The sequence below is a fragment of the Coprinopsis cinerea genome (assembly GCF_000182895.1).
Source record: "Coprinopsis cinerea okayama7#130 chromosome 13 map unlocalized cont3.13, whole genome shotgun sequence".
Taxonomy (NCBI): Eukaryota; Fungi; Basidiomycota; class Agaricomycetes; order Agaricales; family Psathyrellaceae; genus Coprinopsis; species Coprinopsis cinerea.
Window position 1 is genome coordinate 965,663 of NW_003307532.1, and position 17,259 is coordinate 982,921.

General features: G+C 52.3%; 3 protein-coding genes across 3 annotated transcripts; 2 read left to right on the forward strand and 1 right to left on the reverse strand.

Annotated features, from left to right (window-relative positions):
* Positions 1–1,803: 1,803 nt before the first annotated feature.
* CC1G_12874 (hypothetical protein) lies at positions 1,804–2,199 on the forward strand (the record flags this gene model as incomplete). Its single annotated transcript, XM_002910042.1, has 2 exons — positions 1,804–1,946; positions 1,998–2,199. The coding sequence occupies 2 exons, from the start codon at positions 1,804–1,806 to the stop codon at positions 2,197–2,199; spliced, it is 345 nt and encodes a 114-aa protein (XP_002910088.1).
* Positions 2,200–3,056: 857 nt separating this feature from the next.
* On the reverse strand, positions 3,057–3,819 carry CC1G_15808 (hypothetical protein; the record flags this gene model as incomplete). The annotated part of the gene is made up of 3 exons (XM_001841439.2): positions 3,057–3,102; positions 3,299–3,358; positions 3,749–3,819. The coding sequence occupies 3 exons, from the start codon at positions 3,817–3,819 to the stop codon at positions 3,057–3,059; spliced, it is 177 nt and encodes a 58-aa protein (XP_001841491.2).
* Positions 3,820–16,242: 12,423 nt separating this feature from the next.
* On the forward strand, positions 16,243–16,747 carry CC1G_12883 (hypothetical protein; the record flags this gene model as incomplete). The annotated part of the gene is made up of 3 exons (XM_001838360.2): positions 16,243–16,329; positions 16,398–16,505; positions 16,556–16,747. 3 exons carry the CDS (start codon positions 16,243–16,245, stop codon positions 16,745–16,747), a joined length of 387 nt encoding a protein of 128 aa, XP_001838412.2.
* Positions 16,748–17,259: the final 512 nt, after the last annotated feature.

Consider the following 17,259-nt stretch of genomic DNA (forward strand, 5'->3'; position numbering starts at 1 on the left):
TCCCTCTTGTCTCCAACATCATCAACCGCCTCCGTGGTGCCAAGTTCTTCACCAAGTTCGACGTGCGTTGGGGTTACAATAACATCCGCATCAAGGAGGGAGACGAGTGGAAGGCAGCGTTCGCGACCAATCCAGGCCTCTACAAACCTCTCGTCATGTTCTTTGGCCTCACCAACTCGCCGGCCACGTTCCAAGCACTCATGAATTCCATCTTCTCTGATCTCATCGCTGCCGGCAAGGTCGCAGTGTACCTCGATGACATCCTCATCTTCACGGCCACCCTAGAAGAGCACCGTCAGATTGTCCACGAGGTCCTGCGACGTCTCAAGAAGCATGACCTGTACCTTTGGCCCGAGAAATGCGAGTTCGAGCGTGAAGAGATCGAGTACCTGGGACTGGTCATCCGCAAGACGTTCGGAAGGACGCCGAAGCTGCACTTCGACTCGAAAAGGCCCACCAGAAGGACACCTACGAGGCCGGCAAGCGATCTGCCCACCAGTTCAAGGAAGGCGACTACGTCTGGCTCGACGCGAAGGATATTCAGCTCAAGGTACCCACTCGCAAACTCGGTGACTTCCAACTAGGTCCCTACAAGATTCTCAAGCGCATCGGCGACCTCGACTATAAGCTCGAACTCCCCAAGGACCTCTCTCGCATCCACCCCGTCTTCCACATCGACAAGCTCTCCCCCTGGAAAGGTAATGATGTCAACGGCACTCTGCCACCTCCGCCTGAACCTGTTGAACTGGAGGGGGAGCTTGAATACGAGGTCGACAGCATCCTGGATAGCAAGTTCGTTAAGAGGGGGAGGGGTCGGAAGCTGATGTACTTGGTCAGTTGGAAGGGGTATGGCGCTGGGCACGACTCTTGGGAACCAGAGGAGAACTTGAAGAATGCGCAGGAACTCATTGCCGAATACCACCGTCGACATCCGAACGCACCACGTCGTATCTCTGCCACAGCCTTCGCATCTATCCCGTGGCAGAAGCAGCCGACAACTCAACCGTTCTGGCCCATGGACTTGGATTGGGAGGAGGGGCGTCGATTGCCTAGGATCATCGAGGACGATGAATCTTAGAAGGGGGGTAATGTCGTGAACTGCCGGTATGGCCCCTATTTTTCCTTATCTTATCTTATCGTTTCCTTCATCTTATCTTCGCCTCTGCCTTGCCTTTATTCTCGTCATGGACACTTTCCCTCATGGAACACTGCCTTGTCTTGCCCTTTGCCCTGTTTTCTATTGATCCTTTCTTCTCGCACAGCCTTATGACTCGATATGACTCATTGTGGCTTCCTATATTGTTTCATCCTTGTTCTTGCACAGCCTTGTGACCTTTCCTTATAGTCTTTCATGTACTGCATCGTTATTCGACATTCTGACTCACAGCGGCTATGTAGCTTGTAGTTACAGTATATAAGTTGTGTAGTTGGCCTTGTAGATTCCTCAGCTTGACCTCTCTGTCAATACATCACTCTATCCGTTGCTCTCACTCATCGCTCAACGTCTCTCTTTGCTCTCATCACTCTCATCTCGCTTATCGCTCGACTTATCTGGTCTCTAGTTTGGTTTAGTGTTCGCTCTTCGCGACAGAATCAAGGGCGCCGCGTCGACATCGGTCTCAACGGTTTGTTAGTGAAGCAGTCTCTTCGTATGTTGGCACTGACATTCTCCTAGAACTCTTGGTTGGTATCCATTGTGGTAGCCTCGCAAGCATCCAGCCAACCGCGCTTGAAGAACGACCGCCACTGTTCATCGAGCGGCAAAGTTACCAGAGCCTTCCACATCGTAGACCCCACGCGAAGATGTCTGTAGCACCAAGGCGGATTGGCTTTTTCCACGCAGCAGTCGACGATGACCTCCAAACCCGGTACTGGTTATATCGACGTATGAAGGAAGTTTTGGTGGACATAAATACGAACACAAAGGTGGATGTATGGCTAATAATGTGAGTTCTTCATCGCTGGTTATGGGTTAATACTGATGCCCTCTCAATTAGGACTGGATACCATCGAACGGACCCAGGGGCAGAAGAAGAACACTTCACCGTCCGTGCATTCAGAGAAGATGGTCGAGCGTTCCTAACGCTGCATGTGTACGAAAACAAAAGGCCAACAGTGTTCAAAAACGGCGGCGACGTATTCTGGAAGAGTGAATTCGGTAGGGAATTGAAGTGGTGGGAAGTTGACCTGTGGCAGTAATACACGCAGCGTGGCAAAGTCATGTCCGAGCCACCCGGAGCCAGTGTCTGCCACTGGGGTCCACTGGGCCTCGTGCTCGCATCCATTGGATTCCGCTGGCCGGTACAGCGTCCATTGGATTCCACTGGCCTATACAATGTCCACTGGGCTCCAATGGACGTGAACGCCAGTGTTGGAGTCCATTGGACCTCACTGGAGCAGGCTTCTAAATCCATTGGAACCCGATGGAAGTCCATTGGATTTCACTGGATCTCATAACATATTCACTGTGGCCTCAACGTATTGCGTTGTGCCCACGCTGGTGGTATATGGTCCAACCTGAAAGGAGAGGGGAGGAGAGAGAGAGATGCGCCTTGCGGCGGAAGACGAGGAGAGAGAGGAGAAAGCCTTGCGGAACGGGATAAGGAGTACTGTGCGGATATGCGGAGTATGCGGAAAGCTCTAGCAAGCCTAAAAGCTCAAGACTGGACAGAGGGGAAGTTCTGTATAAGTCTGATTCGAGATTCCGGATGAGTATCTACTACAGAAATCTAGCTAGCTTATATATCTGTAGATACTCTGGATATACTCTGGGACAAGTCTGGGACAAGAGATAAAACTGAGTCATAAGAAATGCGGAATACCGCGGTGTTACGAATTCCGCCCCTATCTTTTCTCTTCGCGTCCTTTCTCTATCATATGACTCGCTTTCTTGTTCACATGATCTCTTTCTTTATCTCGTGACTGTTTTATCAGTTAATTCTTTTTACTGCTGCGGCGCAGCCTTCTTTGACTCTTTATGACTCCTTCTTGCTGTGGCGCAGCCACTCTTTATTGTTCTCTAATTTATCTCTGCTGCGCTCCGCAGTAACCTGTGCTCATGCAGCCTTCTTCTCTGACTTCTCTTGACTCGTATTCACGTAGCTAGATAGGTATATAAGCTCAGTAGATACCTCTCTCTGTTCCTTAGCTAGTTCTCGTGAATCATACCCACTTCTACTCTTCTCTCGAACTCGCTCTAGTCGTCTTAAGACCAATACCTCTTGTGAGGCATTCTTAGACGCCTATCTCCTCGAACTCTCCTCGGAACCACGACTCTACGGTCGACGTGCATGCTCACTTGAGTTCGCGTCTCTTGACCGTAGCACGCGGAATGCGAAGAGGGATGAGTAAGGCGATTCTAAAGAACAACTAGTAAAGCAAGGAAGGGAGTCATAAGGAAGTATAAGGGGTCACATGCAGAGTCTGGGCGCCTAGAGGGCGGTTACGAGGTTTCTCCGCGCGGTCCGCACCAGCCCTCAGTTGTGGGCCGTGTCGGTCCGCTGGTACTTTGCGGGCTGCGGACTCGCAGATGCGGACATCCATAGAGCGGACACATGCGGGGAGTCCGCATGTGCAGGAGTGCGATGGATGTAGCGGAGATGCGGGGATGTGGGATGTGGAGAGGTGATGGCGAGTGCGGGGATGTGCGGGGTCATGCGGGATCATGCGAGACTGTGCGGGGAGTGTGGGTCAAAGGCTGGTGGGTTGTGGGTAGATGTGGGTGGATGTTCGAGACCCTAACGAGTACCTCCCTGTTAAGGCCGAGCCCTTGAGGCTTGTGTTAGGACTCAGTCCATGCACAGAATCTGATGTCCGCATTTTGCAACTCGGCATCATCAGCATGCTTGTGACTCTGCGGTGCGTTTGCGGGAGAAAAGAAAAATAATTTCTTGTCCTTCATGAAGTGGAAATGGAAAGTGCGGACAGGAAATGAAAATGAGGAAAGAGAAGCGGAGGGCAAGGGAGAAATTGAAGCATAACGTGCGGAGTAAGGGAAGGCATAGTGAAGCGGAGGAAAATGAAGGCAAGTGGAATAAGTGGAGCAAGCGGGAACATCAAGAAGAGAGGAATGCAGAACAGGAAAAGGTCAAACAGGTAAGGCATAGAGGAGTGGACTGTGGAGAAAAGCATAGGGAGGGAAGGAGCAATGCGGAACCACGAATTTGAAGAGAAAGAAGCGGAAGAAACAAGAATGCGGAATTTTGCGGAGAGCGGAGAAACGTAAAATCGGAACTTGGAAAATAAAAGGATACAAAGATGAAGGAGAAATGCGGAGTCAACTGCGGAATGCGGGGAATCACTAATGAGGACCAGGCTTGTCTGGGTACCTCTTGTGGAACTCTCCAACGATCTCTTGGGCGTGTTCAAGCTCTGCGGCAAGGAGCCAGCTGCGTTCCTCGTCCGTATCCTCGTATCCGCGCCACCGCACTTCATAGAGGAGCTTGCAGTGTTTGCAGCGACAATCCAGTTTGGAGTCGAGGATCTCCGCAATCTCGCGTTCATGTTCCCCATCCACCTCAATTGGAGGCGGAGGTGGTTCGTGGCGTTGCGGAATCTGAGAGGTGTAATGCGGTTCGAGCATAGAGACGTGAAAGACAGGGTGAACAGCGCGGAGAGAGTCGGGGAGGCGGAGAGTGTAGGAAACCGTTCCAACTTGGGCAATGATCTCCTAAGGGCCAAAGTATCGTTCCGAGAGCTTCTTGGTAGGTCTGGTTGTGCGGAAGAACTGGGCCTTGACAAAAACTCGGTCACCCACCTTGAAGTCTGGCGGAGGTAAGCGCTTCTGGTCCGCATAGCGGCATGCGGACTCCTGCATGCTGGCGATACTAGTGCGGAGGTGTTCGTGGAGCTCCTGCAAGTCGACCGCAAAGTCGCAGGCTGCGGAACTCGCAAGATCGCGTTCAGGGTGGACAGAGATGTTCGGATGATAACCCTTATTGGCGAAGAATGGCGAAACACCAGTTGTGGCACTAGGCGCATTGTTGTACGCAAACTCCGCAAGTGGGAGGAGTTCATGCCAGTTGTCCTGCTGGTAGTTACAGTAGGTCCGCAAATACTGCTCAAGCGTCTGGTTGACCCGCTCTGTCTGTCCGTCTCCTTCTGGGTGGTAGCCGGATGTGAAGTGGAGCTTCATGTCCAGGGCTTCTCCCAAACTGCGGAAGAAGTGGGAGACGAATTCGGAGCCGCGGTTGGAGGTTACATGGCCAGGAACACCATGTTGGCAGAAGATGTGGAGCACAAACAGTCGCGCAAGTTCTGCGGAGGTGAGGCGGGAGTCTGTCGGAACAAAAATGGTTTGTTTGGACAGTCTATCCACCACCACCAAAATATCTGTGTATCCGCCGGATGCGGGGAGCTGTTCGATGAGATCCATCGAAATGGAGTCCCAGGGGCGGAGCGGAATAGGCAGGGGCTTCAGCAAACCATAAGGCTTGTAATGCGGAGACTTGTTGCGCTTGCAGACTGTGCAGGAGCGGACGTAGTCTGCGACGAAAGTGCGGAGTTTGGGCCAGACGTAGTCGTGGCGCACCAGCTCAATCGTCTTGTTCTTGCTGTAGTGTCCTGCAAGCGGATGATCATGTTTGAGCTGAAGTACGCGGAGGCGGAGTGCGGACTCGTCTGGAACGTAGATGTGTCCGTCCTGGCGGAGTGTGCCATCTGCGGAGAGAGTCCAGCAAGGGTTGGAAGGTGTGGGGAGGTGTTTGGAAGCAATTTCGTCCGTGGAGTAAGCAGCCTTGATGTCCTTGAGGAGCGCTCCCTCATCAACTACAATCGATGCGCGGAGTGCGGGGAGCATGATCGAAGTTGCGCGGAGCGATGCGGACAGCTGCTCATTGGTGAAGATGGGTCTGAAGTTGTGGGGATTGACTGACGCGTAGTCACTACCTCCCTGTTTAAGGTAGACGTCCCAACGTCTAGTGAGGGCATCGGGCTTCGTCCCCAGCTTTCCAGAGAGAAAGCGGATGACAAGGTTGAACTGGGAGAGATACTCCGACCAGCATGCTTGCCTGCGGGTGAGGACCTTGGAAGTGGCGAAATATTCCAAGTTCTTGTGGTCCGTCATCACATTCACAGGCTCCGCAGATCCCTCGAGGTAATGCCTCCAGATCTTGAAGGCCTCGAAGATAGCCAGGAGCTCCTTGTCGTGGACGTCGTAGTTGAGCTCCGCAGCTTGGAAAGTGCGGGAATGGAATGCGACGGGGTGGATTTCGCCAGAGTCGAGTTGTTGGGACAGAATGGCAGCAAGGGCGTAGTCAGAGGCGTCAGTTTCCACAATCAGGGGTCGGTCGGGTTGCCAGTGCACCAGGATGGGTGCGGAAGTGAATGCGGACTTGAGAGTTTCAAATGCGGAACATGCGAAGTCGCCGAACACGAAAGGGGTGTCTTTGCGGGTGAGGCGGGTAAGCGGAACAGTGATGTCGGAGTAGTTATGGATGAAACGTCGATAGAAGTTGGCAAAACCGAGGAAAGACTGTATATCCTTCACAGAGCGCGGTTCAGGCCAGTCCTGGATGGTCTTGGTCTTGTCCGCAGACATAGTGAGGCCTGCAGGCGACAAGATGTAACCCAAGTATTCCACGTGCTCCGCATGAAATTCACATTTCTTTGCGGAGGCGAAGAGACCATGCTTCCGCAAGCGGGAGGACTTCCTTGACGTGCTTGCGATGATCCTCCATGTTGTCGGAATAGATGAGGATATCATCCAGGTAGACGATGACACTGACATCAACCATGTCCGCAAAGATATTGTTCATGAATCGCTGGAATGCGGAGGGTGCATTGGTCAGCCCAAAAGGCATCACCAGCCATTCATAAGACCCATAACGTGTGCGGAATGCGGTCTTCCACTCGTCCCCGTCCGCAATGCGGACTCAGTGATAGGCATGCTTCAGGTCAATCTTGGTGTAGACCTTCGCGCAGCCGGGTGTGTCAAGGAGATCGGAGATCAGCGGAAGCGGATAGCAATCTTTCTTGGAGATGCGGTTGAGTCCGCGATAGTCGACGCAAAGGCAGAGCGATCCATCCTTCTTCTTGACAAAGAGGATGGGAGCGCCTAGGAGAGAGCTGGAGGAGCGAATGAAACCAGCCCGCAAGTTCTCTTCAAGGAGTGCGGAGGTCTCCGCAGGAGACAGGAAGTAGAGACGACTGGGTGGAAGCAGAGCGGCAGCGTCAAGCTCGATCTTGAGATCGTAAGATCGATGCGGAGGCAAGGTGTAGGCCTTAGCATTGCTGAACACATTGGCAAACTCGTGGTATTCCTCTGGAACAGAGGAGAGGTCGACGGGTTCCGCATCAACTGCTGCGGCGCATGCCCGCACCACATTGTCGCTCTTGGAAAGGAAAATGGAAAAGGAGCGTGAGCCACGCATCGCGGATGCGCGGCGGAAGGCGGCTGCATTGACAAAAGAAATCGGAACTGGATTGCTGGTGAACGCGCAAGAAGGGGAAGTGAGCGGAGCACTAGGCTCTGGTGCGGAGAGAGGCGGAGGGATGCTAGAAGTTGCGAAAGGCGAGGTCACAGGGCTGCTCAGTGATTTCCCGACTGAGAGGAGGAAACCTGCGGAGCGGACGCGTTGGCCCTGCGGGCACGGCGGGTGCGCGGGCAGTCCGCTGCGCGGTGTCCTGAGGCAGCGCAGACAAGGCAAAGGCTGTCCCGCATGCGACGTTCAACAGTCGCGATGGAAGAGATATATCGTTCCGCGTCTAGCATCCAGATCCAGTGACAGATCTGGTAGTGGATGGTTGCTCCGGCGCGATGTACCAAAAGATTCTGCCTGGGTATACCAGTATTGTGTTAGAATTTGTGACTTAGGCACTTTCCCTTGGTCGATTCCCTTCATGTTTAGTATCATTCGAACCGACCTTTTAGGCTCTTTCGAACGGTACCTGAGGGACGGTAATCCGTCCACTGGTTACCGAGATATCTACGTTTTACTTTGTTTTGCTAATAACTCCGGAGCCAACCCCCGGATTTCTTGGCTTCGACCTTGCTTGTGTTCTCGCCTATGCAGACCTCCGTCTCCCAACATTTCATACTCCGCAATTGTGTTATATAGTCGCAGCATCATTCTGGAGTCCCTCAGTGCTTTCCTCTCACTGCTGGACTCCAGTTCGCTGTCTTAACATATTGTCCGGAGCATTGGACTCCTTAAATCATTGGTACGGTGCAATGTACCTCCAGAAGTCATAGTATTCAACCTGTAGTGGACGTCATCAGATAATCATAGAAACTTAAGGCCTATCTCATCTCACTACCGCAGGTCTTCAAACAGGATAACATACTTCAGAACTACATACTTCCCGTGCACTATATATATAAGAATTCAAATAACAGCCCTATGATTATACTGATAGTGTATGTTGTAAAATCTCGGGAAGGTGTCCCACTGAGTCAAAGGGGTGACAAAGCTTTTCAATACTGATGTCCTTTAAGAATGTGGCTGGATCTTCGTCCTCAACAAACATCAAAAAGGACTCACGGGAGACGCAACGGAAAATACTAAGCAGAATGCTGTCCTCTGACTGTGCCTGGAATGTAACCTGTCTGGTACCCGAGTCTGTCTACACATGCCAGCCCGATATAGTACCAACGGACATCACAGCCCTATGTTCGCTCCAGCGGTGTACTCTGAGCCTCCGCCATACAGCATCGGTGAATACAACATTTTTGAATCCGCAGGCGCAATCGGATATGCCGTTATACTGTCGTGGAATAGAGAAGAGCAAATTCCCGTAAGCAACCTCCGTTATGTTCAGCGCTCCATGCGGATAGGGTTCCATGAACCTCTGAAAAGGCGAGTCTTTCTCTTAGTCACTGGTGTGCTTTACTACGAATATACGTACCAGGTTCAGAACAAAGGACCCATCGATGAACTTCAATGTGATATCGTTTGCGCTTTCCAAGGAATCCCCCATCCCTATGCCAAGCCCATAAGCCTCAACGCCCATATTCGTGGTGAGGTTCTTGAACGTCCACGAATAATTGAGCGAACGACTGGGAATCCCACCGAGAGTATGAGCTGGGTTTTGTTTGAAAATTCTGTGTTGCAACGACTGCACAGCGGAATGGTCCGCCACATATGACGACGAGATTTGCGAAGAGGAAACGAGAATCTTGTGTAGCGAAGTCTAACACCGTGACTGAGATAACAGGACAATTGTAAAAGACAAAGGTATAGGACTCACTTGTTCTGCCTGTGCAACATCACGCGAAGCGCGAATATTTTCGGCTGTCCTGGTCCGACCTCTGTGTATATCCTGCAAGACTCAAAAGGCATTCATGCAAAGCATGAACATGGATAGTACTCACAGTGCATGGATAGTCCAATTCACGCGAGTTCTAGTAAAGGAGGGCAAACATAAGATTGTCCGAGGTAAAGTAGTAAACCCGTACGAACCAAGGTAGAGGCCAGGTCCATGTTAACGACTCACAAGTACGGCGATTACAATGGAAATGGAGGAAGGAAAACATAGCCATCAAGCGGTATTTGTACTCTGATGGACTTCAGGGAGAGAATAGTTTTCAAACCATCCCATGTAAAGCTATGTACCGAGGAAGCGACTTCAGTACCTGATTCAAGATCAAATCAAAATGATGGATAGAACGACAGGACTAATCTGGATCACCTGTACAAATATCTATAGGAAGCAGGGGTTTGAAACACCTCGTGGCCAGATAGATATCGCCATGTAAGCGGCCGGTAGACATGTGATACAGCTTAGGATGGTAAAAGTTAACCAAATTCAGCTAAACTGGTCATATCAGAGATCAAGGAACTGAAAACACCGATCAGAACCTCCACAGGTCTTTCTAGTAGTAGTAAGACCTCCACCTGCCTTAGCGTAAGATCTAGGTCTGGAACGACCCACACTTAATCCCATTCACTTAGGTAGAAAGAGGAAACCACAGTACCGTGATTGCGTAAGTATCAAGCGAGATGGAACGGATAGCGCGCACGTACGAGGGGACGTGGCAGAAAAACAAGGATGATGTGGTTGGTTGCGCAGAAAATTGCGAAACAACTGCTGGAGGTGTCCGGTTGACTGTTCAGGAGGTGGCTAGAGGGAGCTGGGGCTCATAACCTGTTACAACAGCGAACTGAAGTCCAGCAGTGAGAGAAAGCACTAGTGTATTCAAAGGGAGCACATACCTGAAGTCCAGCAGTGAGAGAAAACACTGGTGGACTCCAGAGCGGCGCTTCAACTATATAAGACATTGCCAAGGTCGATCAGGCTTGGCTTCGGAGTTATTAGAACGGTGCCCGAGGGACGGATTTCCGTCCCTCGGGCACCGTTCAAAAGTGCGTAAAAAGGTGGTTCGAATAATACCATAGAAGTGCCAAAGTCACGACTTCTAACACACAATTCACTTCTAATGTGCGCACTTGAGCCTGAACTGAGCCCCAACGAGCCAACTCATACCTTCAACCTCGAGCCGAGTCCTCGCATCAACTAGGTGTGAAAATTCATTCAATGTACTAACTGTATTCTATAGGTAATCTACTGCCTTGTTTCAACAACCTTTCAAACAAGACCACGGCCAACCGTAAATCTCCGCCCTGGCGACTCAGGTCAAGGTCTGGAACTGCCTGCCCACAGCTTCACTTCCTGGCATGACGCCGTACGAGGCCTGGTACAACCGCAAGCCGGATCTCAGCATGCTCAGGGTATTCGGGTGCACGGCCTATGTGTTTGTGCAGAAGGACCAGCGGAAATCGCTTCAGCCGCACGCGCAAAAGTGCATCTTTGTGGGATATCCGCCCGGCTATAAGGGCTGGCGCTTCTACAACCCCACCACCAAGAAGTTCGTCATCTCAGAACGAGCCATCTTCGACGAGCGCTACTTCCCTGGCCTGTCCAGAGCCTCCCCATCAACGTCCACTGTTGTACCGCCGCCTACTGTTCCTCCCTCACCTCCGCCTGTGGTGCGAGTTCCTCTCCCTCTTGGTGATGAGGAACTTGTTAAAACAGCGAACTGGAGTCCAGCAGTGAGAGGAAAGCCCTAATATATTCAAAGGGAGCACATACCTGGAGTCCAGCAGTGAGAGGAAAGCACTGAGGGACTCCAGAATGATGCTGCGACTATATAACACAATTGCGGAGTATGAAATGTCGGGAGACGGAGGTCCGCATAGGCGAGAACACAAGCAAGATCAAAAGCAAGGAATCGGGGGCTTGGCTCCGGAGTTATTAGCAAAACGAAGTAAAATGTAAATATCTCGGTAACCAGTGGACGGATTACTGTCCCCCGGGCACCGTTAAGAGCGTGAAAAGGCGGTTCGCATGGTACCAACCACAAAAGGAATCGACCAAGTGGAAGTGCCAAAGTCACGAATTCTAACATTCTCCTCTGGCCCCCGACGCCGAAGAACCTCAGCAACCTGTGGCAGGTCATAGTCTAGGATGCCAACTTTTCGGCGAGTTTTGATCTGATGCGGTCACTCGAGGGACTGGAGATTCTACTGCTGGACGACTCCGAACTGATGACCTTCATGCTCTGCGAGACGGCTATTCACTGCTTCATCGGGTTAACGACATTGCTTCATACAGGCAGCATTGTCTACGTCGCCAGCCGGTTCGCCCAACACACCCTCCCTCAGGTAGAGACCTCGTTCAAGCTCTACAAATCTCTCCGAGATTCCCCGTACGACTATCTTGTCAAGAGCGGTCGAATCCTCCACGACGTTCAGATCACGCACGCCTTCCCAGTAGGCAACTCGATGGACGCAGCACCTAGGGAATCGACCAAGGGAAAGTGCCACAGTCACAAATTCTAACACTCCCCCATGACTGAGGCAGTTCAGACATCCACTAGACCCAGGAGAGCGCAGCAGTCCTTGACCTTGGGCACAGGCAGGGCTTTGGTCAGGATGTCCGCAGCCTGTGCCAGGAATGCGGGAAGCAATGACACCAGACTCCACAGTGTCACGGAGCCAGAAGAACTTCAAGTCGAGGTGCTTCATGCGTCCATGGTGCTCTGGGTTCTTGCTGACTGTCACAGCGCTGGCGTTGTCGATCAGGAGGCGAGTGGGAGTGGTGATGGGGTAGCCAAGCTCCCCCAGAAGGTGGCGAAGCCAGAGAATCTCCTTACCAGCTTCAACAGCCTGAATATACTCCGCTTCACATGTGGAAAGCGAAACAGGCTGGAGCTTTGCAGCCCAGCTGATAGCACCACCACCAACCACAGTCACATACCCGCCACTGGAGCGTCCGGTATCCTTGCAGGTCACCATGAGACGCGTCGAGTGAATATGCCAGGGAGAAGAGGGCCTGAGTAGCGCAGCTTGTAGTCCTTGGTGCCCTGAAGGAACCGGAACAGGTGCTTCACACCAGCCCAGTGCTTGAGGCCTGGGTTCGAGTTGAACCGGGCATAGCTGACGGCGTGGGCGATGTCTGGACGAGTCATGGTGGCGAGGTACTGCAGGGAACCGACGGCACCGAGGTAGGGAACATTGCGCATCTCTTCGACTTCAGCAGGGGTCTGGGGACCCATGGCCTTCGTCAGAGGCTGTCCAACGGGTAGAGGAGTGTCCACCTTGTTGCAGGCGTCCATATTGAAGCGCTCGAGCATGTCGACGATGTACTGGCGCTGTGAGAGACTGATCGAGCGAGTGGCGCGGTCCCTAGAGATCTCAATACCAAGCAGGAAGCGAGTCTCACCAAGATCTCGCAGTTTGAAGTTGCTGAGCTCTGCAACGACCTTGTCAATGGATGCAGTGTTGGAGGCAAAGGTGATGTCGTCAATGTACACTGGAACGATGATCTTGACGTCGTCTCGGGCGTAGAGATAGAGGGAGCGGTCGGATTCGAGGCGCTTGAAGCCCATGGAGCCCAGGACGGTGTGGAGCTTCTTGTTCCATTGCCTCGCAGCTTGCTTGAGGCCATAGAGCGACTTGTTGAGCTTGAGTACCTTGCCAGGACCGAAGTTGAAGCCCTCTGGCTGAGCCATGTAGATGTCCTCATCCAGATCGCCGTAGGTGAATGCAGAGGAGATGTCCACAGAGCGCAGATGCATGTCCTCAGCTGCAGCAAGAGCAAGAACGAGTCGCAGGGCGGCAGGACGGTAAGTAGGGGCGAATACCTCGGTGAAGTCGATGCCAGGACGCTGGGAGTAGCCTTTGGCGACGAGACGAGCCTTGTCGCGCTCAATGGTGCCATCGGGGTTGAACTTGATCTTGAATACCCATCCACAGGGCAAGGCCTTGACTCCTGGAGGCAAATCGGCTGTAGTCCAAGTGCTGTTGGCTAGCAGAGTCTGTATCTCCTCGATGGCTGCCTTCCGCCACTTGTCTGCGTTGGGACCGCTCATAGCGTGCACCCAATTGCGCGGATCGCCTGAGACAAGAACTGCAAACTCGATTGTGACCCATCCAGCAGCCTCGTCTTCATCATCCTCTTCGTCGTCGCTCGGAATGGCCGGTGTGGGCTCTCTGACCTTCCACCACTCACCTGGTGGGCGTCGGATGCGGGGTGCACGACGCTGAGCGAGGGGAGGCGTAGGAGGCGACGGAGTCGGCTCAGGAAGTGGTGTTTGAGGTGGAGGAGGCGGCGTTTGAGGAGGGGTCTCTGGTGCCCTTGTCGTCATGCAAACACTTGATCTTTCCGCCCAACTGGGTCTCTGCCCATGCCTTGTATCTCCGGAATGCGTCAAAAGCGTCGCTCTTGCGCTTGAGAGGCACAGCAACGCGGAAACGAGTGCAGTCGCGTCGATGAAGGTGATCCAGTAGCGGTATCCCTCGCGAGTAGGGACCTCCTTGGGGCCGTGCAAGTCAGAATGGACGACATCGAGCGGAGCGGAAGCGCGGTTGCCTGTAGAAGGAAAGGAGCCAGACTGCAACTTGCCATCGATGCAGGGCTCGCAGACCGGGTCAGGCTTCGCGGTAGAGATGGTAGGAATGCCAGTCGCCATCTTGTTGTCCAGCAAACGCTTGATATCAGCGTGGTTGTGGTGAATGAGAGGACGATGGAGCAGTTGAACTGTCAAGGGTGACAGGGACAGTGGAGGCGACGCGTGTGTCTGCAATCCAATCGAAGTCAGCATCGAGCTGAAGCAGAGAGGAAGGATCCCTGGGATCCAGAAGACGTCAGAGGCTTGGGAGACCGATGCATCAGTGGGAGCGGAGTCTTGCGCTTGCTTGGCTTGCTGACCGCGCTTCTTGCGACGCTTGACGACGTTGTCCCTGGCGTTGGCCTGGGCACGGCTGTAAGCATGGCAGGTGGCGACGACGTGGTTGCTCATGCCACAAAAGTCGCAGGAGGGCGGGGTCGAAGCGGAATGGGCTAGAGCGGCGGTGGAGGCGTCATTTGCGCGACGACGGCGCTAGGCTTCTTCAGCAATGAAGGCCTGACGGATGGTTTCGCTGTCGAGCTTGTCCAGGAGCAGGAGCGACGAGGTGAAGGCGCTGAACTCCTCAGGGAGCGCCCGGATGAGGGCCATCGCGGTCAGCTCGTTGTCCAGCTTGTCCAGGGTGAAGTCGGCAGGCCTGATGAGCTTCACGGCGGTGGAACCGAGGGTCGAAATGAATCTGAGTGCGCAGCTCACAGAGAGCGGACAGCCGGCTTGAACAGCAGATAGCGGGTGGGCGAACGGCAAAGGGCGTTTGTCATTGAGCGGGGTGGAGGCGCGCACGTACGAGGGGACGAGCCCAACTGGAACATTGTATTTGGGCTCTGTCTAGCATCCTTCACATGGCTGTAATGAATCATGTCCCATTTGCTTCCCTGAAAGAGGGGGGAATTTAGACAAGCCCACCTGGGACATTAGTCATTGGTAGATAAAGCCCAAGCACCTGTAATGCCCAAATAAACGGTCTAATTAGACGTGCATGTAGGGGGGTACCTACCTGTCTAATTAGACGGGGTTTTGGCGTTCTAGGGCAAGTACACTTAAAGTACGGTTAAAGGGTTTTGAGAGGGTGGATGGGAGGTGGGTTTAGGGTCGGTCTGAACCAATTTTGTGGCCTCCTTCTGGAGGGTTTGGAGGTCATCTGTGGCGGGTTCTATTGAGGAACAAGGTAAGCTCAGTGTTTTAGGAATCAAGCTCATCGGGTCCCATCTGAAGGACGTCATAGAAGAAGCCCAGCACACCGGGGGTTTGACACCATGCGGGTATGAAGGTGTCGTTGACATGACCCCTGGTCAGGAAGCAAAACCCTGCCATGCCCGACCTAGAGTGGAGATTGAACTAGGGATAAGGTCAGTTATTTCTGGTTCAATGGAGGGCGAAGACTGGACTCACTTCTGTTTGGAAGGTCAGCATGTGTAAGGTTGCGTCAACGTTGGCAGCGCGGTTACTGACGTGAGGACCCTTCTTCTTCAGATCTCTGTGCTCCTGCAGAGCCTGCTTGTAAGCAGCTTCCTGCTCGCTGTTGAGGTCCTGCATGTCGGGGTCCTCCTCAACAAGTTTCCGGATCTCGTGTACCATGAGCCGCTCTCCCTCAGGTTTTCCTGTAGAGTAATTGAGGAGGAACTGGTAAGTAACATACCTTCATTGACCTCCTTAGACTTGGCATGGATTAATGCGTTCATTAGGTTTGGAGCCCTCTCCTTCTTATAGGAGGAGGTCCGCTTCACCAACTTGTCCACCTCTTCCTTCTTCCACCCGTGCTTTTCCGCCAGCAGCCCTATCTCCTTCTGCTGGTTCAATAGCAACGCCTCAATATCCTCCATCAATTGATGGCCTTCGTCCGCGCCCTCTTCTGTTCTCGATGAATAGCCTCAGTCTTCTTCTCAGCATCTGACTTCTTGACAGAAGCATTTCTCCTCGGATTGATCTCCTTGCCGGGATTTCTTCCAGCCCAGGTCTCTGCAAGGTTTACAGGAACAGGCGGCTCTGGGTTGGCTGTGACAGGAGGGGTAGAGGCTGGAGGCTGGGACATGGTAGCAGGGGGCTGGTACGACGAGGAGAATGTCAATGGTTTTTGTTTAGGCTTTGTTTGTTGTAGCTGGGAATTAACAAACATTTTCATATTTTCATCCACTCCTCTTGCAAGATCCAATGCCTCGGAAGCCCAAGCAAGTTAAGTTCAATGGATATTGGAACTGTGCTGTGTGTAAAGGCTACATAATAGCCTTATTCTCCTGATTGGTGAGTGGCGAGCATCTGTACCATGACAAAGGAGCTGATTTTTTTTATTTGTTTAAAGTCCCATAGTGAACTATCGGGAAGCCTTAAGATCCCGTGTCATCCTCCTGTGCTTCCTGCAGTCTATCGAGGACAACAAGATCAAGGAATTCGGCAAAATGGCATTTTCGCTGTGGGAGGGTCTCTTTCCTGAACATAGGTCAACGTTCCTTGGAGCAGGCTACCTCCGTAAGCGTCGAATCAAGGTGAGCTCTAGAAATCTGAATCAGTGGGCCATGGTAATCATTGTATCCTCTAGCGGTTCAAAGAATAGCTCAAGAATGCCTACCTGGAATACAAGTTCGGTAGCGCAAGAAATACGAAGCCCTGCCGAAGGTGGCGCGAGGTCCTGAGAGATATCGAGGGACACCGGGAGAAGTTGGTAAGTTTGCTGGATTTCCTAGAATGAACTGATGTTAAAATTCCTTACAGCTTGCAGCTGAGATGTGGGGCCTCATCGATCAGAAGAAGATCCCCCGGAATCCCAAAGCTGAGGTGAATTGGTTTGATTACCTGGACCCCAAGGCTGGACCTCCCCCTTTCACCACTCTTGAGCAGTACCACATTCCGTTGAAATACCGGGATGTAGCTCATATTTCGAAGGCTGCAGCTTATTACCACTAACTCTATGTATTGCCTGTCTGTGTCTATTCAAAAGAAATAGATTTTTTAAGCTACATTAGGCGGCATTTAGCCCTAGCTCTTCAACGGTGCTCCACAACGCCAGTCCCTTTTCCCACCGATGCAAGTCATCAGCCCTTTTCCTCTGGAAACCATCCTTGTCCTCCTCCTCAAACTGAGTGTTTGTCCGGAAACCATTATCGACGTACCGGAACAAGCTTCCTCCAGTGTATTGGGTGAATGAGGCCCGTTTTGTTAGAATTCGTGACTTTGGCACTTCCACTTGGTCGATTCCTTCCGTGTTTGGTATCATTCGAACCGTCTTTTCACGCTCTTTCGAACGGTACCCGAGGGACGGAAATCCGTCCAACGGTTACCGAGATATTACCCTTTTACTTCGTTTTGCTAATAACCCCGAAGCCAAGCCTCGTATCGCTTGGCTTCACCTTGCATGTGTTTACGGATGTACGGAGGCCCGTCCTCCGACGTGTTACCGACCCAAAATGTCTTATATA